We start from the raw sequence: 24,776 nt of genomic DNA, 5'->3' as shown, positions 1-24,776 counted from the left end.
CGCGCAACACGCACGCAAAGTGGTAGGTAACAAGAACATTTGGTCGTGTTCGCCTAGAGTACTTCGACACACTTGTAACCTCTGGCTAAAGTTAGCAGGCACACCCTATATACAGCACAACGTCACTTCCTGCTACCCACACCTGCGAATAAGCACTTTGCTAGTGCCTGTTTTAAACGATGCTGGTCCAATATAGGGATCGTTACCAATTTGTGACCGCAATGAACCCTCGTAATTTACATCAATAATAATAATATTTGGGGTTTTACGTGCCAAAACCACTTTCTGATTATGAGGCACGCCGTAGTGGAGGACTCCGGAAATTTTGACCACCTGGGGTTCTTTAACGTGCGCCTAAATCTAAGCACACGGGTGTTTTCGCATTTCGCCCCCATCGAAATGCGGCCGCCGTGGCCGGGATTCGATCCCGCGACCTCGTGCTCAGCAGCCCAACACCATAGCCACTGAGCAACCACGGCGGGTAATTTACATCAAGGCATCAAAGCTGCCAAGAGCAGGACGCTGGCGCCTAAACTCTCGTATGCCAACTCACGACTCCCAAGAGTCGAACAGTCGCCGAGAACCCTTCGTACGCTGCTTCAAGGCAGGAAGGCTGCCGGGAGCTTGAAACTGGACAATTATTTCTTGTACGCTACCTCCAAACAACAAACCTGCCAGATCAGCAAACTGGCTAATAAATCAGCGGTAACAAAGTGATGAGTTGCGCTAGTTGGTAGTTCATTGCTTTGCGCTATGTACCACACACACTAACGGCGACAATAGAGGAACACTGACTAGGAAGGATGACACAAACTTACATGAAGAACCGGAATCTTCGCGTCATCTTCTGTCTTCCTTCCAGTGTTGCTCTTGTCCCCGGTATTGTTTTCCGTACATAGTGCAAGAACAATGAAGAAATTATATTAAGGCAATGCGTTGAGGCTAGTGCTTGGAATGCCATAATTAGTTCGTGTTTATGTGGTTTGTCCGTCTTAACTCTGCAGCACTGTATTCGAACAACGAAGGAATCCTCGTACACTGCCTGATGCATAATGTACCATGCGAGGTTTTACTGATCAGTGTCGTGCTGCTACGCTCACAAACCATGTGAACACAAAAACCAATGCACATCACGTGCCCGCGAAAATTCGGGAGAGAGCAAATGAAAAGTTCTAGAGTATGCATTTCTAACTTTTTGTGCGTGCGGGCGTGCGTGCGGATGAAAGCAACGGTTGTCACCCACGAGAGAGTAGCACTTTGTCACAAGAGAAGCGAAAACTTCGCACTTGAATAATTCGTCCTGGTCTAGGGATCAAAACTGTGATCAACGCTTCTCTGGTGCGGCCGCTTTATGCCATCTGAGCTAACCACGGAGACAATTCAGAGCAACGCGAAATTAATGTAGCCCTCGAAGCACAGGAACACCTGATGTGGCAAATGCGCAGGCGGAAGAAGTTTGCAGAACTGGAATATTCTCGTACAGCCGAGAGTAACACATGGAGATATGATGGCATGGAGCTTGATCCTCAGAGCGGGGCGAATGTTTCTTGAACTGCGACACTTTCTTTTTAAAATACCCTCCTCACCGAGTTTCGGCAATGTAAACAGAAAAGTGCGGCGCGTATATCACGTTGTGACAATTGTGTCTGCTAAATAGCGAATGACTGCAAGGCACAAAACCTGCTGAAATCTTAAACAGGAGCCCGAGCGCCCTTTCTCTCAAGGGAAACCCACTTCCTGGCGGAGAGTCAGGATCACACGGACAGATGGCTCTGCATATAAGAAGCACTGCCTGTAACGTCGCCCTGTATAGCACGTGACCGCGGTAGACCATCCAATGCAGAACGCGCAATACCGTCATCCGTCACTGGGAGTGCGCCACCTTGAGAAAAGAAGAGAGAAAAAAGGGTAGAAGGACTCGCAACGTAAACGTGTAGCGGTCCCTCAGCTACAGTCTGGGAGAAGGCAGGAAAAGAAAGTTTCTTGCGGACGCTAAAAATGTGGCACAAAGAGATAGCGTCAATGCTGGCGTCGAACCTCGCCTCCTAGCAGATATAGGAACGCGGCATTTTGATTCATGCTGTCTCCTCTAATAATTAAACAAGTTGAAGAAAAATATTTCGATAAGACCCTTCCCTAGGCGGCTCTGAAGAACTTCCAGCGTAGCGGCTCGAAATTCAAGCGCAGCAAAATGACGAAGCTATTAGCGCGTACGCGATCTACTAGATTTAGAGCAGCCACCTGTTATTGGCAATTTTGTATTGGAGGGTTGCGAATGTCTGGGTCAAGAAAAAGTATAGGTGCAGGCATGCTTATAAGGTGAGGTAGGAAGTAGCCAAAGGGTAAGATAGACACGTAAGGAGCATTTATGGATGGGCTGCACATGGAAAGGAAAGAACACGTGGCAGGGAGTAGCTTATCTATGGACCGGTAGTGATAGCTGAGATCAAAACAGAGAATTACAAACGTTATTAATGAGTCCAGAAAATCAGGCCAGGTGATATCAGTAGAAGATATGAATGCGCACATGGAAGATCTAGACGGACATGCTGATTACATTGGTTCTTTAGTGTTGGATATTGCGAGGAAGAGAACCTTGTAGTATTTAACAGATAAAGTAACTGCCTTGGGCAGGTAACGTGGCAATACGAAAACAAGCACTTAAGTGTCAGCTACGCTGAGTCTCGTAAATGGTTTACGAATGACTAGACCAAAGTACGATAGATAAACACGGAATAGCCTGGGTAGCGATCATGAGTGTATACCCTTGACTTTTGGAAGACATACCGACGCAACAAAAAATAAGTTAAAGGAAAGTAGCGGAAATAGCAAAAAACGTAGAGAAGGAAGTGGAGGCCCTTCCTAGAGCAGTCTGGAATTACAAGGAACTCGTAGAGGTAATGCAACAGGAGATAAGACAAGCAAGGCTAAAAAATTGTTGGAGTGGAAAGAAAAAACACTGCAAGTGGTAGAACAAGGAAATGCAAGTGGTGGAACAAGGAAATGAAGCAAGCTATAGAACAGCATAAGCAGGCGTCAAGGCATCATCGAGAAGTCAATGTTGGGTTTACATGAAGAGGTACTGCTCAGATGGAAGAAGCATCCGGAAAAGAAAAGGGAGGCGAGCGAACAAGTGCAACGAAAAAAAAATGTACCAAGTGAAAGTCAGGTGCATGACATTCGCAAAATAAGAGAGACAAAAACACACCGAGATTGTGGAACCATGCAAGAGCACTCAGAGCTCCAGCTGAAAATTCGCGAACGGCTTTAACGGATGAAGACGCTGACATCTTTTAAGGAGACGACGCTCTGCGGTGCATAAGAGACGTTATTATGGATAACTTGCGCAAGAAAAATATAGTAGTCCAGACTTAAACAGACTTAGCAACAGTGAAGCCTGAGAAATCAATATTTTGCGTAGAGAGCTTCTACTGTAAAAAAAAGTAGAAGAGAATGTTTCCAATAACACGGCCGATGAACCCAATAAAATCCCAATCTAGCTAATCAGAAAGATGGGTCCAAAGAATAGGGCACTGCTGATTAATCCCATGGAGCAAGTGATTAAAATTTGGAAAATTCCGTTTAAGTTTCATAAAAACAGGATGAACTTTAAGGGCAAAAGTGATAAGGATAAGAGGAGCTCGTACAGTCCAGTTACAGTAACGTCTTTGATGTATAAAATAGGAATGTGAGCCATAAAATTAGAGCTGTCGAAGCGGGTGGAGAAAAAGTGTATACTTCGGAAGCTACACAATGGGCTCAAGCCATGCAGACGCTTAGAGGATAATATATTTGTACTAACGCAGTGCATAGAGACTTCACTAGCTCAGAACACACCTTTAAAGGTAATATTTCTAGATATTAAGGGAGCTTACAACAACGTAAAGAGAGAATAAAGAAACCAGTAATGACGGGATATCAATTCAGCAAGAAGCCATACCCATTGTCAAGCAATATGAACACCCGGGTGTGTACATAAACGAAGAAAAGACCTGCTCAAGCGTTCACCAAGGTAGGCTAAAAATGAAAGGTAAGTGGAATGCGACAATAATGAAGCATAGAGTCACTTTGTGACTACAATACGAGGTGGTGTAAGGAACTTGGGAATAGTGTAATACTGCCAGTGCTAACGACCGCAAATGCAATATTGTGCTATAAAACAGAAATCTTGTCCGGTTTTAAGATTACCTAGAGGGTGGTCGATCGACTGGCTTTGGGGAACCCCGGTAAAATCACAAGTGAGGCAGTGCAAGCAGACATGAGTTGGGCTTCTTTTGAAGTATGAGAAGCTCAGAGCAAGATTAATTTTGAAGAGAGACTGCAAGGAACATGGATGAAAAGATATGGCCGGCTGAATTGCATAAGAATTTGTACCTTAAACGCATGATCACGGGATGAAGGAAAAGGTCGACAGTTGGCAATTAAGTACAGGGTAATTGAAAGTGAAAATATACAACCAATCGTAAAAAATATAAGGTGAGAGAAACAGGGACAGTAAATTGCATGGATGCAAAGGGCAGGAACAAGAAAATATCATGGAGATTTACAAAAACGGCAATAAAGAATTCGCGTCGCGCGTATGATCAGTTTACAAAAAAAATCGCCAATCATGACATTCGAAAAGCGCAAACGAGACCAAACCAAGCAAACTAAATAAGCGTGAGCGAGAGCTGACGCGAGCAGAATATAGTACGAAACGAGTGGTCCGGCTGACACCACGTACGAGTACGCATCGAGCGGGTCCGCATGACACCAGTTTCCCGCGCGAACGTCACTGTAGGGGCCGCTCTCATTGGTGTCCGCCGTTCGCGGTTCACGTACTTTCATCTCCTGCTCGGCGTTCGCTCTTACGTCTTTCGCTGCGCTCGTTCGCTCAGTTATGACGCCGCCGACGCTCGCTGCAGGAACGGGCGCCTAATGGCCGCGCTCTAAAACGACATGACCGTGCGGATTCCACTTAATTACACGCGTCGACTATAAAGCCATTGCATTAGCAGCAGAAAAACAAATTGAAGAACTTTCAGAAAGGTGGAAGCACAATGATAGATGCTACAAGGGCGTCAGCGAATTGAAAAGAAAAGACTCCGTGCAAGAACAGTCCAGACAAGTTTTCCGCCTTCAGCAGAGGTGAGAGCGCTCGCTGTCGTTGCATCGCAGACGAGAGTTGCTCGCAGAGCTAAGCAGGGCACGCCAACCCTAAAACTCGTCGCCGATCACCAAGCAGTCTGCCTCGTCGTCTTTGGTGTGGAAGCTGTAGTGGAAGAACTCGCTCAGCACCCGCACCATCTTCACCCTGCTGTACGCGCCGAACCAGTTGGCGAAGGAACAAGTGTCCTCGTGGTCATCCCAGTCCAAGTCGTACGCGGCCAGACTGTACGGGACGTTAGTACTGTTCCGCTTGATTCTACACAGCTGCAGAAAAAAAAAAGAGTGTCGTTGGCTTAGACTTGCAAAACGCACTTAAGCGGTCTCCTAAAGCGCATTTCAAACATGAGCTTATACGCATCATATCTCGCGTATTATAAGCTTAAACAATGTAGCATGCGAGAAAGAAGTCGCACAAGCTCTGAGATCTCTGAGAAACAGTAAACGTCTCACTAATTCTGCGCACGTGCGTTAGCCCCTGCAAATGATGCTTTGCTATTACAATTCATCGGAAGTGGCCCGCCGAGTACATTTTGCTTGTTGAAAATGATGTTATTGTGGTACTAAGATGGCACCAAAGAATACCTACACTTGGGTACACTAACCCCCGAGTGGTCGTATATGCCGCCGCGTGCTAAGTTTTCTACGCTACCAAAACTCGAACGCTGATGAAGAGGTTTCGCACTCAGGACTCGACTATATATACGCGTGGCATATCTCGGCGCTCCGGCCCTGTTTCCTGTACGTATCGCAGACGCAAAATATATGTGCTAAAGCCTCTTGTAAATGGCAGCGGTGGCAATCAAGGCCCCGAGAACAGCCCTGGGGAACTATAACGTAAAGCTATTTTAATCTTTTTATATTAGAATTCTGCCGCTAGCCCTCCTGAGTAGTCGAAAATTTTTCGGGCAAGCCCCACTTCGCCCGTCTGTCGCGCGACGTCCTAAAAAGCGCGAGAACTCCCCATCTGCTATGACGTGTACGCACCGATTATGCAACATTACGCAAAACAAAAGTTATGATTTCGTATTCTACGCCTTTCTCGCCCTTAGCGTGCCTCTATTAGTGAAAAAGTTTTCGGGCTGCGCCCACTTACCCTGTCTGTGTCACACGACGTTGCAAAAACCCGAAAACTCACCACGTAAAAGTATCGTGTACGCATTAAAGATGCATTAATATGCCGAACAAAATATAACTTTTTTTTTTTTTTTGAATAGCCGAAGACTGCTCGTCCTGCAAGGAATAGAAGATCGCTGTCCGCCTATCACTCTGGCATTGGCTACTCGGAGCTGCAGGGCAGAATGAATTTATTTGTTTATAACAAAAATTTTGACGTGACAGTATAATGTTGTCGAGCACTTTCGGCGCGTATACGACATCGTTCAGCCAACTCTTCTTTGCCGAAGACCAATATAAGCGGCATTTTTAACCTTTTGTTCCACGCTGCCTCAATTTTAGACCACCAACCGCAAGCTAAGCAAGGGGATGCCGATAATCGCTGACGCCGGTACTACCTTCCTCATCCTGTTATCTACTTTCACTGCGCTAGCCCCACCGGAAGCTTCTCCACTTTTGCGTGTTTCTACGCCTCTTATCAGCCAATTAGATTAGGACCTGTCAATGTAGGCGATGTCATTCGCTTTGAAAGCAAACAAAAGAGACCTCCTATAAACGAGGAGAGCGTTTGATTCAGCTGTTCAGGCAACGCTGCGAGTCAGTTACGTAAGCTTGATGTCGATATATTAGAATAAAAACATACTGGAATAGTTTTGCGTTTAGGGCCCCTGATTACGACTGCTGCCATATACCAAAGACACTGGGCTATCGAATATATTTTGTGCTGCCCGACGCACTGAAAGGAGCGACGGATTTTAGCCTCTTCTCTGGCAAGCATCGACGAGGACTTTATTTTGAGCTTTTGGTCCCACCCGATATATACAAATAACAGTACGCGTCATGCCGTTTTTTTTACACGTCCCACAACTAGCCTCAAGACCTTTAATATGCTGCGGTGACCTTTTATATGCTACGACACTCATTAGACCACTGCTTGAATATGCCGATGCTGTCTGGGATCCCCACACAAAGACCGGTGTCAACAACATTGAAAGCGTGCAAAAGAAAGCCCTTTATTTATAATATTTATAATAGACGAGTCTCGATCACTGATCTCAGAACACGGTCTGGCCTCCCATCGCTAGAATTTCGGCGTAGACTGCATCGCCTACAAACTTTGTTTAATATCGTTAATAAACAAACAAAAATGGATCCCGACATATACATCACTTTTAATAAAACAAGAGAAACCAGACGCAAGCACAGCAAAACGATTGTGATGCCACCGAATAAAACTACTGCTTATCGCTTCTCGTTTTTTCCTCGAACTATAGCAGAGTGGAATGCTCTACCGCAAGAAGTCGCTTGTATGCCCTCGGTTGAATCATTTGTGTCTGCCGTACAATCTTTGCAATGAAGCGTGTTCGTTTTAGAATCACCATTTTCCTATTTATGTAAATTTTGTACATGCTGCCTTTCCCGATGCAATAGTCTATATTTAAGCATTTTTTATGGTTCCTTGTAACCCATGTTTTTGTTATTTTGACTTGCAGTGCCGACTTTGTATACACTCACTCCTGCCTGGACTGCCAAGAGGCAGTTGGCAGTATCTAATAAATAAATAAATAAATAAATAAGTATTGGTAATTACCATCACCGCACCAATGTTCTCGTCGTCCCCATCCTCTACCATTTACCTTTTCTCTTTCCTGAGTGCAGCATAGAAGGTTATAACGCACAAACTCAGGCCAAGTTTCTCTAAATAAATCCCGCAACTACTGCTATTCTTTGGCCCACCGGTTTTCTACTCTACACGCTACAGGACCCACCGAGTTCTCGTTAATTCCTTCGATCTCAACTTCAACATTAGCTAAACTCGTGCACTCTCTAACCCACACAGCCATCTTCCTGTCTAATAACGGCAGACGTATCATATTTTCCCACTCATATCAAGGTGCGTGCGTGTCCAAGTTTCAAGCGCTGCTTGATGGTAGAAGGCACGCATTTCACACTGTTTAGGCACGTATTTTAATCGGCAAGTTTTCAGTTGTCAAATCAGAGCGCCTCCAAGATGCGTTGCAACCCGTTTTTCTTTCTCTTTGTGTTGGGGAAATTTACTTATGATTTGAAGTCTTTGCGTCCCCAACGCCTACGCTAATGTATCTCGTGGACAGAGTTACCTCTCGAAATCTCGAAATGTTGCTTATTTGCAAGGCTATATAACATTATATTAACCCATTACATATTAATCCTCAAACGTGCCCTCAGGCTTTGCGGGTAAAGGACCTGGATCATTTGTTGGAAGTCATCTCTAGTGTTGCAGGAGGTCATCTGTAACAAAAAGGTTGTTGAAATATTTACTAAAATATACATCTGATTCTTTCTCCTTAGCTTCGCGATTATCTAAGGAGGACGGCCGTATTCAGCCGGGACACGGACTGGGCGAACCATGCATATATTTGCCTTTTTTTTTTTGCCTAATCTCTACACCCTCGATTACTCTGAAACACACGAGACATCACAGAGGTCCATCCCACGACACAACCTCACCTTTTCTCGGAGGCTTCCTTCTGTGTCCCACAACAAGAGACGCCCGTCTTCGTATCGGTACCTAACGTGGTACGTCGAGTTGTAACGCTCTCTGTAGAAGAAAAAGTCTCCTGGGTAGCCACACACCTGCAATAAAGTTAAACACTGCCTTCATAAAGGAACTAACGATGTCCGTGAAGAACAGAAGCAATACAAGCGGTGGCCCAAGAGCCTATGGTGGCGGTGGACCGAAGACAATAGCAAAAGGAAACAAAATATACAGGTTGTCTTGAGCCCAATTTTTAAAAATGAAAGGCACTCCGAACGCCAGTTGAACCGAATGCATAATACTGGCACTGGCCTAGAGTTACTCGTTATTTTTTATTTTCCCCTTAACTAACGGATTAGTTATGTTTAATTAATCAACTTTTTAAGTATTGGCTGCAGACGCCAAGCGTGACACGCAAACTTGTAAAGCACCTTGAGAAACCTCTCAACCACACATTAACCGACCACTGATATTGGTGATGTGTCTCCAAAACCCAGTGAGGGTTTTCGTCGCTCCAATAGTGAGCGTTGTGGATGTGGATGTTGCCCGCGACAGGGCGCGGGCCAGTCTGAGCGATACATCTGATTCTTGCCTATTCCTAGATTCTTCTTCACTGCTCTTAGGCTTCCTCCGTTCCTGAGAGCATGCTCAATTTTATCCATATTGTACTTCCTTATGTCAGCTATCTTACGCTTGTTGATTAACTTCGAAAGTTCTGCTAGTTCTATTCTAGCTGTAGGGTTAGAGGCTTTCATATATTGGCGTTCCTTAATTAGATCTTTCGTCTCCTGCGATAGCTTACCGATATCCTGCCTAACTATGTTACCACTGACTTCTACTGCACACTCCTTATAGATGCCCATAACATGGTCGTTCATTGCGTCAACACTATCGTCATCTTCCTCAGTTAAAACCCAATACCTGTTCTGTAGCTTGATCCGCAATTCCTCTATTTTCCCTCTTACCGCTAACTCATTGATCGGCTTCTTACGTACCAGCTTCTTCCGTTCACTCCCCAAGTCTAGGCTAATTCGAGATCGTACCATGCTACGGTCACTGCAGGGCACCTTGCCGAGCACGTCTACATCTTGTATGATGCCTGGGCTTAGCGCAGAGTGTGAGGTCTATTTCATTTCCGGTCCCGCCATTTGGGCTCCTCCCGTCCACTTTCGGCTATCCGCTTGCGAAACAAGGAATTCATTATCCGCAAATTACTCCGTTCTACAAACTCTACTAGTAACTCTCCCCTGCTATTCCCATAACCTATGCCATATTCCCCCACTGACTTGTCTCCAGCCTGCTTCTTGCCTACCCTGGCATTGAAGTCGCCCATCAGTATAGTGTTGTTTTATTTTTACTTTACCCATCGCCGATTCCACGTCTTCATAGAAGCTTTCGACTTCCTGGTCATCATGACTGGGGGTAGGCGCATAGACCTGTACGACCTTCAAGTTGTACCTCTTATTAAATTTCATAACAAGACCTGCCACCCTCTCGTTAATGCTATAGAGTTCCTTTGTGTTACCAGCTATATCCTTATTAATCAGGAATCCGACTCCTAGTTCTGATATCTCCGCTAGGCCCCGGTAGATCAGGACGTGCCCGCTTTTTAGCACTGTATATGCTTCATTAGTCCTCCTAACCTCTCTGAGCACTACTATATCCAATTTAATGGCCGCTAATTCTTCCAATAGCACTGCTAGACTCGCCTCACTAGATAACGTTCTAGCGATAAACGTTGTCAGGTTCACATTCCAATGGCGGCCTGTCCGGATCCAGAGATTCTTGGCACCCTCTGCTGCGTCACAGGTCTGACCACCGCCATGGTGTTGCTTCGCAGCCGCTGGCGACTGAGGGCCGGGGTTTGATTGTTGTATTCATATAGGAGGTTGTGGCCAAGTACTGCACCACGGTGGCCAATCCTGCTCTGGTGAGGGAGTGCATTACCGGTTCTGGTCACCGGTATCAAGCCGCTCTCCAAGCTTGTTTACGCAATTTTATCCACACGCGGAGTTTTTTTTTCTTTTTAGTCCGGTGCAAAATTGCGCGGCACCGGGATTCGAACCACGGTCCTCTTGCATGCGAGGCGGATGCTGTACCTCTACGCCATCGCTGCAGTACTTAAGAAGAGGCAGCTTCATACGTACCACGTGCAGCTGCACCAGATGTTGGAGCCCCACGATTTCCAAAATCGAAAGGACTTTGCAAACTGGATTATAATCAAGACGAAAGAGGATCCAGGCTTTGCCAACAAAATACTTGGGACCTGTGAAGCTACCTTCTCACGCAATGCGCAAGTGAACATCCACAACGCTCACTATTGGAGCGACGAAAACCCTCACTGGGTTTTGAAGACACATCACCAATATCCGTGGTCGGTTAATGTGTGGTATGGAATTTACGGCAGCACTATCATTGGCCCCGTGTTTTTTGATAACACGCTTACAGGCCAAAGATACGTCAACGACATCCTTGATGGGGCGCTTGAGGATTTTCTTTACGAAGTTCCATTGGCTAGGATCAAGGATATCTTGTATCAGCATGCTGGTGCCCCCGCGCACGGCAGCAGCAAAGCTTGCAAATGGCCGCATTAAGTATTCCCGCAGCAGTGGTTTGTACGGCATGGGCCAAATGCTTGGCCAGCATGGTCGCCAGATTTAACTCTCCTCGATTTCTTTATCTGGGGCTACGTCAAGGATCAAGTATACCGGACACCAACCAGAACATCAGATAACCTAAAGGAAAATATAAGACAAGTCTGCAACTCCATCCCTGACACCATGATCAAGAACGCCTCGGAAAACGTGCCTATGAGATGCCAAATGTGCACTGCAGCCAGATGGTGACCTCTTCAACACGCATTATAGTCAAAGGGCGCTTTTTGGATTGAAGGTCACTAGAAAATCATTCCGGCGGCCATAACACCGCCTCCCCACCCAACCCCATTACACTCCGTCGGCAGGCTGCCAGCTCTTGCCCATTTCAAGCATCAAAAAATGAAGGATTGTTATGTTCTTGTTCTGTTTCGTCTCCTTGGACGCTTTAACCCTTTAACGCTCCGGCACGGCTCGGCCAGCTGCGCGCATTTGCGCCGTCATGCGATAAAAGCCGCATGTCTACACTCTAAGAACAGTTTACACCCTTTGGCGTGCCCCTTCTGCCACACAACGATAATTGTCATCTGCCTTGATGCGTTTCCTTTCTTTAACGCTTCGAGCCCGGAACTTTCCAGTAACGAACGGCACGCGCGTTATCAGCATAGAACAGTTTACACCCTTTGGAGTGCCCCTTCTGATAACGCGCGTGCCATTCGTTACTAGAAAGTTCCGGGCTCGGATCGTTAAAGAAAGGAAACGCATCAAAGCAGATGACGATGATCGTTGTGTCGCAGAAGGGGCACGCCAAAGGGTGTAAACTGTTCTTAGAGTGTAGATACCTTCACCAGACATAACGCCTTGTCGCGGGCCGGTATCGCTGCAGCCGACCTTGTTCATCCATCGCACGCTTGAGAGCAGCACAATAACAGTGCGCAATCGCCCCGTCACGTGTTATTTTTTTTTTCATATTTCGCTGGCTTTCTTTGGAATGCGGAAAAAAACGACCACGTGAGATATATTGTGTTGGAAAGAATTTAATGAGAAGTTTCTGAAGGTGCTGTACAACTTTGCGTATCACACTAGGGGTCGGCAGCCAATACTTAAAAGACTGATTAACTAAACATAACTAATCCATTAGTTAAGGGGAAAATAAAAAAAAAATAGCCTGTGCATCTCTAGACCAGTGCCAACATTATGCATTTGGTTCAACTCGCGTCCGGAGTTCCTTTCATTTTTAAAACCTTGGCTCAAGTTATGTGGGACAACCTGCATAAGGCATGAAATCCAGGGAAAACAGGGGGAAGGCGGAAGGTGGAAATTCAAGACGACGAGCAAAACGAGAATAAGGTAAAACCGGCAGCCAACGCTTCGGCAAGTGTACTTGTCTTTTTCAAGGCGACATAAGCTTATGTTGCCTTGAAAAAGACAAGTCAACTTGTCGAAACGTTAACTCCCGCTTTTACCTTGTTCTCATTTTGCTCGTCATAAGTAGGGCGCGTATTCCTCGATATAAAACAATAAATGACGATCACAGATATGTGCTCTCTGATTCTTGCATTAAAATTTTCGTGCAAACCGAAAAGCAACTTATTTCTGAAAATTTAAGAAATGACTTGCTCCGCGATCAGGCATTCCAGTTGTTGTTTGCAGGCATTGTGCAAAAATCATCGGCACGCAGCAGCCGAAGCTCTTTACTGCTTATTCCAATGCCATCAAGCTCGCGGTGTTGTACCCGGCCGAATGCTGGAAACATCTCATGCGTTTCTCGAAGAGCTGCCTATATCTCTAAACGCGTGAATTAGAAGGCTCTGCAAAATAAATACGCCACGTGGCTTTTGTTGATTACATTAACGCAACGCCTCGTCATGCTCCGCCCTCGTCATTCTTGCAACAGCAGAAGAAGGCGAACCCAATGGGCTACACGCTTTGACTCGTTCGCTTAAAATGATTAATTGTATAAAAGCGTGCAAGTGCAACACATTCAGAGATCCAGGAAGGCCTTCGGCGTTGTATACTGCCCGCTCCGCCTGCATGTTCAGCCTTTCGAAGCTCTATATACGTCCGATCGAACGCGATATTCGGCGTATATCAATTCAGCTCTGATCGTTCAAATAAAGCACCAACCATACGGAACGTACTTCGCGCATATTTCTGGCAACCGCGTTCTAATAAAACCATGCTGGGCAAATATGAGCGATGCCCTAAACACCTGCCACGTTTTTTTTTTCTCCTTTCTTTTCTTTTGTTTCTTTTGTTTCTTTTTCTTTTTTACTGGCACCTAGAGGGGTTTCTGACGCGCTGTACCGCTAGACCGATTGCGGGACTCATTTGATTCATCTTTGTTCTTTGTACACGAATTCGCGCAGCCGAGACTATATGCTGGTTAGCATGCAGTTCTATTCACAAGCTGACAGATTCGTGACTCTATAGTCGAGAAATCCTGTATAAGATACAACTAATCCCTGGCACCTGCTGCACTACCCTATGCGCCCTCAGTTTCCTTACCCCACGTGCCTCTATTACGATGCGTCTCGTGTTCCAGCGAGTGTTCGTGCTTACGTGTTCGTAGGCCACAAACGGCAGCGTGGTGCTGAAATTCGCCTCTCGGAACATCGCATCAGCGCCATCCTGATCGTCGCTCAAGCTTTTGAGGTAGTACGTGTAGGCCGACATCGACACAGAGAGAGACAGCGCAGCAGGAAGGCGCATGCGCGACAGCTCTTTCAAGGACTTGACCGCCTCGCCCTGCAACAAAAGAGCGCCACAAATAGCTGCCGTCAATTCCCTTCGACGGCACGCAACGCGTCAAGAAGCACTGAGCTCGCACAAAGACCAGCCGCCGTAGGTAAGCTTGACAGCCAATTTCGAGAGTCGAGTGTTTTCACTAGGGATACTTCTAGACAGCACGTACGTGGCGACCTGTGTACACAAGCACACCTAATCTATCTTTTCCTCGACTCAATGTGCGACCGGATTGGCATAGAGATTAACATAAGCATCTAATTTCAGTCAGTACGGGTAGTACTTGGCAAGTGCCATCAGCCTCCTCCTTTTTTGGGGGGGCATCTGCGTCTTGCTCTAAGGAACGAAGGTATTAAATCAAGATTTCGCGATAATCGCGATTTCCGCGATAACATTTCGCGGAACCATCAAATGACTTCGTTTAGCATAAGAGAGCCATGGTTCCTTAGCGGAGCTAGGGCTTGAGCTGGACCATTGTAAATACCAACCCGCGGCTTGCGAGAACACACAGCTCGAGCTCGGTCAGAACTCGCAACCGCTCCAGCAGGCGGCGACAGGACGCGCTTTGGATTCTTTTGGTCTCCATTTCGGTAAATATAGAAGGGAATCACTATTTTATAGCGTCCTTCTCACAGTGGCAAAATGACCCAACATGATGCCTTATAGTGGCTATGGCATTGCACTGCTAAGGCAGTCTTTGCAATTCATGCATTTTCATCGAAACTAAAAAAAAAAAACACTCGCCGCCCTGCTGTTTGGCACTTTCAGTTGGCACGTTTCTGGCACATAGGCGGAATAAATCAATCATTATTCTGTGGTCATTTCACCACAGAAATTGCGGCAGTTGCACTTGAAGTGACTGTCTGAAACTATAGGCTTTATCAAAGTAAATAGAAGAAAACGTCGTATATATATATATATAGGCCACGTCTAACTCGGAACGCTTTGTTCTTTCGGGTATCTGCTCCGCCTGGCCACCACGTTTCTTATTCAACCACCGCTGTCCAGCCGCTCCCCCCCACCAAAAAAAAAAAAAAAGAAAAGGAAACAAAGCATGAAGTTCGTGTTTCTGGCGGCAACCAAAGTGATTGCTGAGAAGCGCGCACATCAATTCGAAAGCAGCATAAAGCTTCGAGTTGAAGGAAGTATTCGCCAACTTCTCTCGTCAGACTGAATGCTAATACTTACAAGCGTCTGTACGATACCGCTGGCGCCCTTCTCGACAAATATATTGGTGGGCGCGGACACTAGCTCCGGCGTGGGATTTTTTCCAAGGTACACGCGATGCCCGTGGACGATGATGAAGTCGGGCATGAGCACGTTTCTGCAAAACAGTACGTGTTGCGCAAAAGTCAACGGCGACTGAAACGTTTGAAAGAGCAACGAGATTGGATGTCCGCATTAAATTAGTTTATGCTGCCATGCGTCGTTGTCACTTTTTTGCTGGTATACATTTTCACCTGATTATCGCCGTTTTCAAGTTGTTGCTCACGTCATGAAGAAGACTAACAGTGACAGCAGCAGCAGCAGGATCACCAACGCATCATGCAAAACGACGCTGAACTTGGAATACAGCGCGCTGCCCTAAGTGAGTATTCAAGCAGCATCTTACTTGTAAATAAGCCTACTGTCACTTGGTGGAAGACCTGGTTCAATTGTCAAGCTCGAATGCAAAAGTTCCACGCACGTACGCTGCAACCTGCTACGCCTAACGACGCAACCACGCCCTCACCCGTGTCCGTCGTCAGCTCTGGGGTGCCTCGCCAGCGAGATCCAGTGATCTCCAGACGCAGAGACGACATTAATACATAGGACTCCTCATAAGAGCCAGTCTCGTCGAAGCGTCCACAGCGCCCATAGAGCGCTGTCTGGGAATCCTTTGAGAAAAGTGCCTCAAGAAGACAAGAGACTCTTCAGAGAAGCGGTGTCGTGCCACTTCAGTTCTTTGTGGAGCTCACCTCACAAGCTATGTGTGATCAAGGGTCTCAAAAGAAACCAACCAACCTTACTGCCCCGCATTCGCACGGGCTCTGCTCGTACCCCTGCGTGGAAGTATAAGACTGGCCTGGCGTTATCACCATTATGTTCAGCGTGTGGTGTGTGCGGTGACATAGAACATTACCTAATGTGCTGTATTGTGTATAACGCGGAAAGGAGGGTGTTATTCGGGTCCCTCAAGAACACAGGACTTCCTCACAGCTCTCTTCAGGACATTGTTTTCCCGCGCGGGAACCGATTGTGTAGGAAGGAGGTCTCTCGCCTTCTGTTAAATTACCTACAGGACACGGATTTGGCTTCCACATGGTGAACCGAGGAGTGCCCATTTGAAAATGGGAGGTCTGTGTCTGATTATGTGATTTATTTATTTTAAGTGTCGCTACGGTGGAGCAATTGCCGGCAGCAACTGCAAGGCTAATCCCACCAGTAGCCTACAACAACTCAACTCAACTCACGCAACTCTTTCGGAGGTGGCTTATATATCCTCTGGTTTATTAAACACGATGCAGGTTTTACCAGGTGGTGCGCATTAAAGGCCGCTCTCGTAGAAGTTCTAGTCAATAAACCTTCTTTCACAACATGCGCAAGATACGCCTATAGTGCGTCGAGAATTTCTTGAATGTGATCGCCGATTCTGCAGCGAAAGAGTCTTGTCTGATCCCTTAACACGCATGACGGAAGTACTATTGTACATTCTCGAATGTAAGCGAGCATCAGCGATGAAACGTACGGTTACGCATACAAAAAATAGCGGACGAATTTTACGCTGTTTCCCGGTGTCCCTAAGGAACTATACGCTACACAAAGTGTATGTTTAACAAGACTAAGGGGCGCGTTGTGCACTACGTGTATGCAAAACCCGAAGCTTCTGGTTTAATTACGGCTTGTTCAACAAATTACGTGCTCAAGCGCTCCAGAGCAGATACGACAGAATTTTATACGAGTGGCAGCAAATTAATCACGCAGCCTGGCATAACTACAAAAGCCACCAACATAAATGTTAGCAAAAATGGGCATACCATTATGGCAAATCAATGTGCCATGTTAATTGCGTGTGGATCAAACGCAGCTTTTAAAAAAAATATTATACGTTTGAAAGTGTCACACGTCCGTTATCAGCTACGTTTCCCAATGTCCCGACACAACTCTGCGTTACAGAAAGTTTATATTTAGTAGAAATGGAGGGAATCTTATAAATGAAATATGTGGCGACATTTTAGCACATTCTTGCTTAATTACGAGCGTTGGCCCCACCTTGTCTATATTTCTCTGAAATTAGCCTCAGGTTATGTGCAATGTGCAGACGAAGTCCAAAGTGCGTGAGATAACTACAGCCTTAGCTCTAAACAGCGCGTGCAAGTTATCCAGAGGGGTTATAAGTGCGTTTTACGAACAACGCAGAATTTATCTCCCTGCCATGGGAGAACTGTGAACGCAACGGATATCAAGTTTAGCAACGTTCTGGCGAAATAAAGCATGTGTGGTTGAATCACTGCATCTGTGAAAAAATTCTTAACAAGCGCTCGAAAGCGTTATATGCTGGCAGCATTTCAAACGGACAAGTCATATACGGGCAATGTTTTTTAGTATGCGATTCAATTACAGGCAACTGAAGTTCTTACTGCAAATGCTCAAAGGGACACCTTCGCTGTAAATTGGGTGTTGATTCTGCAAAGTCGCACAAGTATGTCGTCCTTTCTTTTTCAGTCATATTTAATCAAACTGTACTCCTTTATCGATTATACTCAATCCATGGCAAGTGGCATTCTCTGCAACAATAACTTAACATCATCCTTGTGTTTTTTGCGATCATATAGTATCATAAAAACAGCATGTACTCTCATTCTACAAACGCAAGCTTCAGTACTACTGAGAAACCGTAATGCAGAAAAAAGAATCATGCGGATCCAACGCATATTTTGGAATCGGTGCACAGAGAAAATTTCGTGAAGTGATTAATGAAGCGCTGCACATCTGTGCCTTTCATTCCTGCGTCTTTGGCACGTGAGCTTTCGTGCGCCCGTGCTACGTACACACGAGGTGATCACCGCAAAGAGCTATAGGTTGTCTTTGGCACGATGCAAGTGTACGTGCAATTGTGGCCTAACGGTTAGGGCATCGGGCTTCTGCGCTGGGGCAGCGATCTTCAATTCCACCATCGGGGACGTAGTGTAATTTTGTTTGAAAAGTGACCTATTTGGCAGGGCAACAGTGCCCATCAGCCACGGTTAGCAAAGCTCGGGAGGGCTTGCAAAGAAAGCTTCGCATATTATAACATCATTAGTGTCCTAGGCGTAGGCTGTCGTGTATGCAGTGTTGGAATCTCAGCGCTGACGCCCGTTGTTGCACCTGGGTCGCAAGCCCCAAGGGTAGCGTTGGCCTGGCGGCCTGGGGTACAACTGGAAGCATCCGAAGGTCCCGGCAAAGCATGAGTCGACTGGTAACAACAAAACAACTTGTTTATTTTAACATCGCAAAGAGTTGGCGGTCAGGTTGACCGAAGTAGAGAGACGGGAGAGCACGTTACTCAACAGAAGAAATCGGAGCCCTCCTTTTTGCGTCCGGGGGCAGCTGTTTTTATACTCTCGCAGTTGAGGGCAAGAAGGAACCCCTCAATAGACGAGCACGTGATTGTACAATGAGATAAGGTGACGCATACTGTCGTAGCGCCGCCGGTCGGGCACAAAGACTGGGAGGAGAAGGTAACTCCTACTGTCGTATCGCCTCCGGTCGGGCACAATGGCTGGGAGGAGAAGGTAACTCCTACTGTCGTAGCGCCTCCGGTCGGGCACAATGGCTGGGAGGAGAACGGGACCCTTGCTGTCGTATCGCCTCCGGTCGGGCACAATGGCTGGGAGGAGAAGGGGACCCCTGCTGTCGTATCGCCGCCGGTCGGGCACAATGGCACATACACTCACACACGCACATGAAGACACGTGGCATCGGAACATGCCTGGACGCGCTTGGCGGGGAGCGTAGCGGCGACGCCGAACGGGCCAAAATGTCTGCCGCTTTATTGCAGTCGCGCCGGCTAAACCGCGCGTCGTAGGCGAAACGTAACAGACCGCCCCGCCGGGGGAAGGAGATCCCGATGGACAGGGGACTGCATCCGCTGTCCGGAGGGATGTCGCTCGATGATGCTCATAACCGAAGTCGGGCGTCCCTCGACGTTTCTTGAGCGCAGCGCACAGAGAAGGCCTCGTTCTCTCGTTCAGGTTCGCACAGGACACTGCAAAGTGACTTCGGGAGAGTTCACGTTCTTGTTCTCGTTCCCGGCAAGCGTTAGAACTACGCTGAAACTCAACCGCTCAGTCAGCAAGCACGGCACAACCCTCACTAAGCCCTGCCAGGCTCTTTCCCCTTTTATACCACTGCCTAGTTCCTTACAGTAGTCTAGCATCACTCAGAACGCGTCCACAAATTGGAAAATTGCACTAGAAAGCATATCATCACTTTGAAACACTAAACAAAAGCAATATGTTAAAAAAATCCTGCCTCAGGAAGAAAAACATCAGTAACAAACAATTTTGAGGCTGATTCCTACGTTAGGGGCTTCGACTTAAGCCATCGGCGTTACCGTTGAGACTCCCCTTTTTGTAACGCACCTCAAAGGAATATTGTTGCAAAGCGAGGCTCCAGCGCAGGAGGCGGCCACTTTTGGGAGAGATGGTCTGCAGCCATTGGAGAGGGCAGTGATCCGTCTCAATGATAAACCTCGAGCCGGCTAGATAGCATGACAATTTCTGAACGGCCCACACGAGACATGCACACTCTTTCTCGGTGGCGCTATACGCCTGCTCACGACTGGTCAGCTTACGACTAGCATACAGGACGGGGTGTTCTACTTCTCCATTTTCCCGTTGGCACAGTACAACGCCCATGCCTCGCTCACTAGCATCGCACTGAACAACGAACCCTTTTGTATAGTCTGGCGATCGTAGCACAGGCTGGCTTGTTAGGGCACTCTTTAGGGCGCTAAAAGCTCTTTCCTTTGTCTCGTCCCAGACGACTGTTTGGGGCTCTGTCTTTCTTAGAGCATCCGTCAGGGGAGCCGCGATATCAGAGTACCTGGGGATGTACCTCTGATAGTAGCCGGCGACACCTAAGAACGACCGAATATCGGTCTTCGTGCGCGGTTGCGGGAAGTCTCGCACAGCGGCCACCTTTATTTCAGAGGGGCGGCGACGACCCTGACCAATCACGTGACCGAGGTAGACAACCTCGGCCTGTGCTAACTGGCACTTAGGAGCCTTTACTGTCAAGCCCGCTTCGCGCAGGCGGGTTAGCACTGCCCGCAAGTGTGCCATATGCTCAGACCAGGATGCGGAGAATATCGCTACGTCGTCTAGATACGGTAAAGCGAATTCTTGCTGTCCCCGCAACACTTTATCCATGAGGCTTGAAAAACAGTATGGCGCGTTCTTCAAACCAAAACTCAACACTTTAGGACGGAATGTTCCCATTGGTGAAATGAACGCCGCATACCTACTAGCCTCTTCTGTAAGTGGAACCTGCCAATAACCCCTGACAAGATCTAGGGTGGAAATAAACTGAGCGCTACTAACTTTCTCAAGGCGCTCCTCGATGTTAGGGATCGGATAAATTTGATCCTTAGTGATGGAATTAAGCCTGCGGTAGTCGACGCAAGGACGAGGTTCCTTGCCCGGTACCTCAACTAAAATCAAAGGGGAGGTATAATCACTCTCACCTGCCTCAATAACACCGAGCTGCAGCATTTTCTTTACCTCAGCCTCTATAATATCGCTCTGGCGGGGTGACACCCGGTACGCCTTGGATCGTACTGGCTCTGGGGAGGAAAGTTCTATATCATGAGTAAGTACAGAAGTCCTACCAGGCCTCTCAGAGAACAGACCTTGAAACTCTTGTAAGAGCTGGTGTAGTTTGGTTTTCTGCTCACGCGACAGCGATGCTCCACTGACTAAGTCACTAATGACTTGACCGGTGTCTTCCCTGTTCGTCACTGAGCCTAGTCCCGGAAGCTCAACCGGAAGCTCTTCAGGAACGTTTACCATCATGCACACCACTGCTTCCCTTTGTCTATAAGGTTTGAGCAGATTACAGTGGTAAACTTGCTGTGCTTTCCGCTTTCCTGGCAGACTTACCACGTAGTTAACGTCCGACAGTTTCTGAACAATTCGTGCTGGGCCCTCCCACTGCACGTCTAGTTTGTTGTTTAGCGATGTGCGCAATATCATGACCTCATCGCCCACCTCAAAACGACGGGCCCTGGCTGTCCGATCATAATAAACCTTGGCCCTCTGCTGGGCCTTTGCCATTGCTTCACCTGACAACTCCTGTGCCCTTCTTAAGCGTTCGAGGAGCTTAAGCACGTACTCCACCACGACTGGGTCGTCGCCCCTGCCTTCCCACGATTCTCGAAGCATGCGAAGCGGAGCCCGAAGCGAGCGACCGTACACCAGCTCAGCTGGCGAAAACCCCGTAGCTGCATGCGGCGCGGTCCTTAATGCAAACATCACCCCAGGCAGACACAGTTCCCAGTCAGTCCGATGTTCAAAACACAATGCTCTCAACACGCGCTTCATGACGGAGTGGAGCTTCTCAACGGAATTCGACTGTGGGTGGTACACTGAGCTGTGTAGCAGCTTTACCCCACACCTTTCGAGAAAAGTTGTCGTCAAAGCGCTAGTAAACACTGTGCCCTGATCTGATTGGATTTCCGCAGGAAAACCAACTCGCGCAAATATGGACAGTAGTGCATTGACTATCTCAACTGAGCTGAGTTCTTTAAGCGGCACTGCTTCAGGGAACTTTGTCGCTGGGCAGATCACAGTCAAAATGTGTCTGTACCCCGTGGCTGTTACCGGCAGAGGTCCCACTGTATCAATAACGAGCCGTCTAAAAGGCTCCGTAATGATAGGTACCAATTTCAACGGCGCCCTTGATTTGTCCCCTGGTTTGCCCACCCGCTGACAGGTGTCACATGACCTCACGAAGTGGTCTGCGTCCCGAAAACACCCTGGCCAATAGTACTCTTGCAAGAGACGGTCCTTAGTTTTCTTAACTCCAAGGTGTCCGGACCACGAACCCCCATGCGTCAAGCGCAACAGATCCTGACGATAGCATTGAGGCACGATCAGCTGATCGAACTCCACTCCTCTGCGGTCTAGATACTTCCGGTACAGGACTCCACCTCGTTCCACAAAACGCGCATTTTTCCTGGCGATACCTTCCTTGACATTGCAGCGTATGTTTTCTAGGCTACCATCCTTCTTTTGCTCGGCTATCAAAGCCGACCGGCTGACTTTTAGCAACCTATCAAGTCCGTCTGACGTAGGCGCGATGAGCAAATCAGTAGATAGCTCTTCTAACTTTCCCGTGTCGGGCGTTTCCTCTCCAGTATCTGGCGCCTTCAACGCTACAGGCTCAATTTTATTCAGTTCGTCAGCTTGCTGCACCTCTGACCCTTTTTCATTGTTCGATAACGTCGGCCCCGCAACTACCGCCTTTGCAGCGAGCTCCCGAACCTTCGACCTGGTTAAGGCCTGAACGCTAGCCTCACCAAACAAAAGCCCCTTCTCGCGCAGGAGGTGATCGGACCTGTTTCAAAATAGGTACGGGTACTGGGGGGGGGCAGCATAGATGACACTGCCGCCTCCGTCTCAAGCGCTCCGAAAGGTCCTTCAATAAGCACTTTTGCTACCGGCAGACACACGCTATGAGCTTCCACGGCTTGCTTGATCCATGCGCACTCGCCCGTGAACATATGGGGTTCTACGTAAGACGGGTGAACTACATCCATTGTAGCTGCGGAATCGCGAAGCACTCGGCACTCTTTCCCGTTCACGAGGAGGTCTCGCATGTAAGGCTCGAGAAGCTTCATGTTCTCGTCAGTGCTGCCTAATGAAAAAAACACAACTTTTGGTGTTGTTTCCGGACACTGCGCCGAAAAGTGACCCGGCTTCTGGCACGTATAACACACGCGCGCTCGCCTCATCTCGAACCGCTTTCTGCGTTTGGCTGCCGCCGTCTCCTTACGTTCTGTCGGACTGCTTTCACTCGCATCCGCACTACGTGTGTCCCCCTTTAATCTCTTGGGTGTGAACTTCGGCCTCTCAAACTTCGAGCCAAATTCACCCTTTTGACCGTCCTTAGCTCCGCGAGCCCGACGCGTCACAAACTCCTCGGCTAGCTCAGCGGCTTTAGCCACCGTACAAACGTCTGGCCTATCCAAGACCCAGTACCGCACGTTCTCAGGTAACCGACTATAAAACTGTTCTAGCCCGAAACACTGCAGAACTTTATCGTGGTCACCAAACGCTTTCTCTTCTTTGAGCCACTCCTGCATGTTTGACATTAGCCTGTACGCAAACTCTGTGTATGACTCACTTTTGCCTTTCTCGTTTTCCCGAAACTTCCGACGGAAAGCCTCCGCTGACAGCCTGTACTTTTTTAGCAGACTCGATTTCACTTTGTCGAAATCCTCTGCCTCCTCTCTATCCAAGCGAGCGACTACGTCGGCCGCCTCGCCGGGTAACAAAGTGAGCAAGCGCTGTGGCCACGTTTCCCGAGAGAACCCCTGCTTCTCGCACGTTCGCTCAAAGTTAACCAGGAACAAACCAATGTCCTCTCCAAGCTTAAACGGCCGCATCAGGTCAGTCATTTTGAACAATACGCGTTCTCCTGCACCGTGTGCCTGACTTCCATTACGAGCGCGTTCCATCTCTATCTCGAGACGCTTCATTTCCAAAGCGTGTTGACGGTCACGCTCTTCTTTTTTCTCTTGTTGCTCTCGCTCTTTCTGTTCTTTACTTTCGCGCTCTTCTTTTTCTTTCTGTTCTTTAAGTTCGCGCTCCTGTCTTTTTGCAGTCTCCCTCTCCTCAATGGTCTCAAGGCATTCCGACAGCTCGTCATCCTCAGCTTCTAACTCAAGAATAGCCTTTAGCAGTTCAGGTTTTCTGAGTTTGTCTGAGACATCCAGACCCAACTCTCTTGCAAGCTCCAACAATTTCGGTTTGCGCAACGACTTCAAATCCATGGCTGCTCTGAATGCTGCTTTCTCTACTGCTTACTATTGTCTTGCCGCAAACTAACCCGGCAGCAACGACAACCACAATTACCAGCTCTGTTTCTGACACTAACAAAAGCCTGGCAAAGCTCAGAAGAAGAAAGTCCCGCACTCACCAAACCTCGCAGTCAAGAGTTCAGCGCAGTCGTTCCGCTGCAGGCAACCAGTCATCACACAGGGCTCGTTGCACTGCTCCCAGATGGTCGTTGAGCTGCTCAGCATACAGTCAACTGCATATCTTCGCTGCTGGCCTCCGTTGTCGCGATCTCACCGCTGGCAGACAGTTGTTTGAATCCCACCGATGGCAACGGTTGTTGTGATCGCACCGCTGGTGCGATCTGTTGGGAACTCGGCGCTGACGCCCGTTGTTGCACCTGGGTCGCAAGCCCCAAGGGTAGCGTTGGCCTGGCGGCCTGGGGTACAACTGGAAGCATCCGAAGGTCCCGGCAAAGCATGAGTCGACTGGTAACAACAAAACAACTTGTTTATTTTAACATCGCAAAGAGTTGGCGGTCAGGTTGACCGAAGTAGAGAGACGGGAGAGCACGTTACTCAACAGAAGAAATCGGAGCCCTCCTTTTTGCGTCCGGGGGCAGCTGTTTTTATACTCTCG

At 47.7% G+C, this 24,776-nt stretch overlaps 1 protein-coding gene across 2 annotated transcripts in view; it reads right to left on the bottom strand.

The window, feature by feature from the left end:
- Positions 1-5,093: 5,093 nt before the first annotated feature.
- Positions 5,094-24,776, bottom strand: part of LOC142590297 (uncharacterized) — a 45,458-nt gene continuing 25,775 nt past the window's right edge. For both annotated transcript variants that reach the window (XM_075702307.1, XM_075702308.1), the window contains 4 exons: positions 15,307-15,442; positions 13,936-14,121; positions 8,752-8,877; positions 5,094-5,412 (listed from right to left, as the gene is read on the bottom strand). In XM_075702307.1, the coding sequence (XP_075558422.1) occupies positions 5,197-5,412; positions 8,752-8,877; positions 13,936-14,121; positions 15,307-15,442 (664 nt within the window). In that variant the 3' untranslated portion in view covers positions 5,094-5,196. The remainder of the gene's footprint in view (positions 5,413-8,751; positions 8,878-13,935; positions 14,122-15,306; positions 15,443-24,776) is intronic.

The sequence above is a fragment of the Dermacentor variabilis genome, chromosome 8, assembly GCF_050947875.1.
Source record: "Dermacentor variabilis isolate Ectoservices chromosome 8, ASM5094787v1, whole genome shotgun sequence".
Taxonomy (NCBI): Eukaryota; Metazoa; Arthropoda; class Arachnida; order Ixodida; family Ixodidae; genus Dermacentor; species Dermacentor variabilis.
Note: the sequence above shows the minus strand (reverse complement) of the source record. Positions and strands in the feature narration are given on the sequence as shown.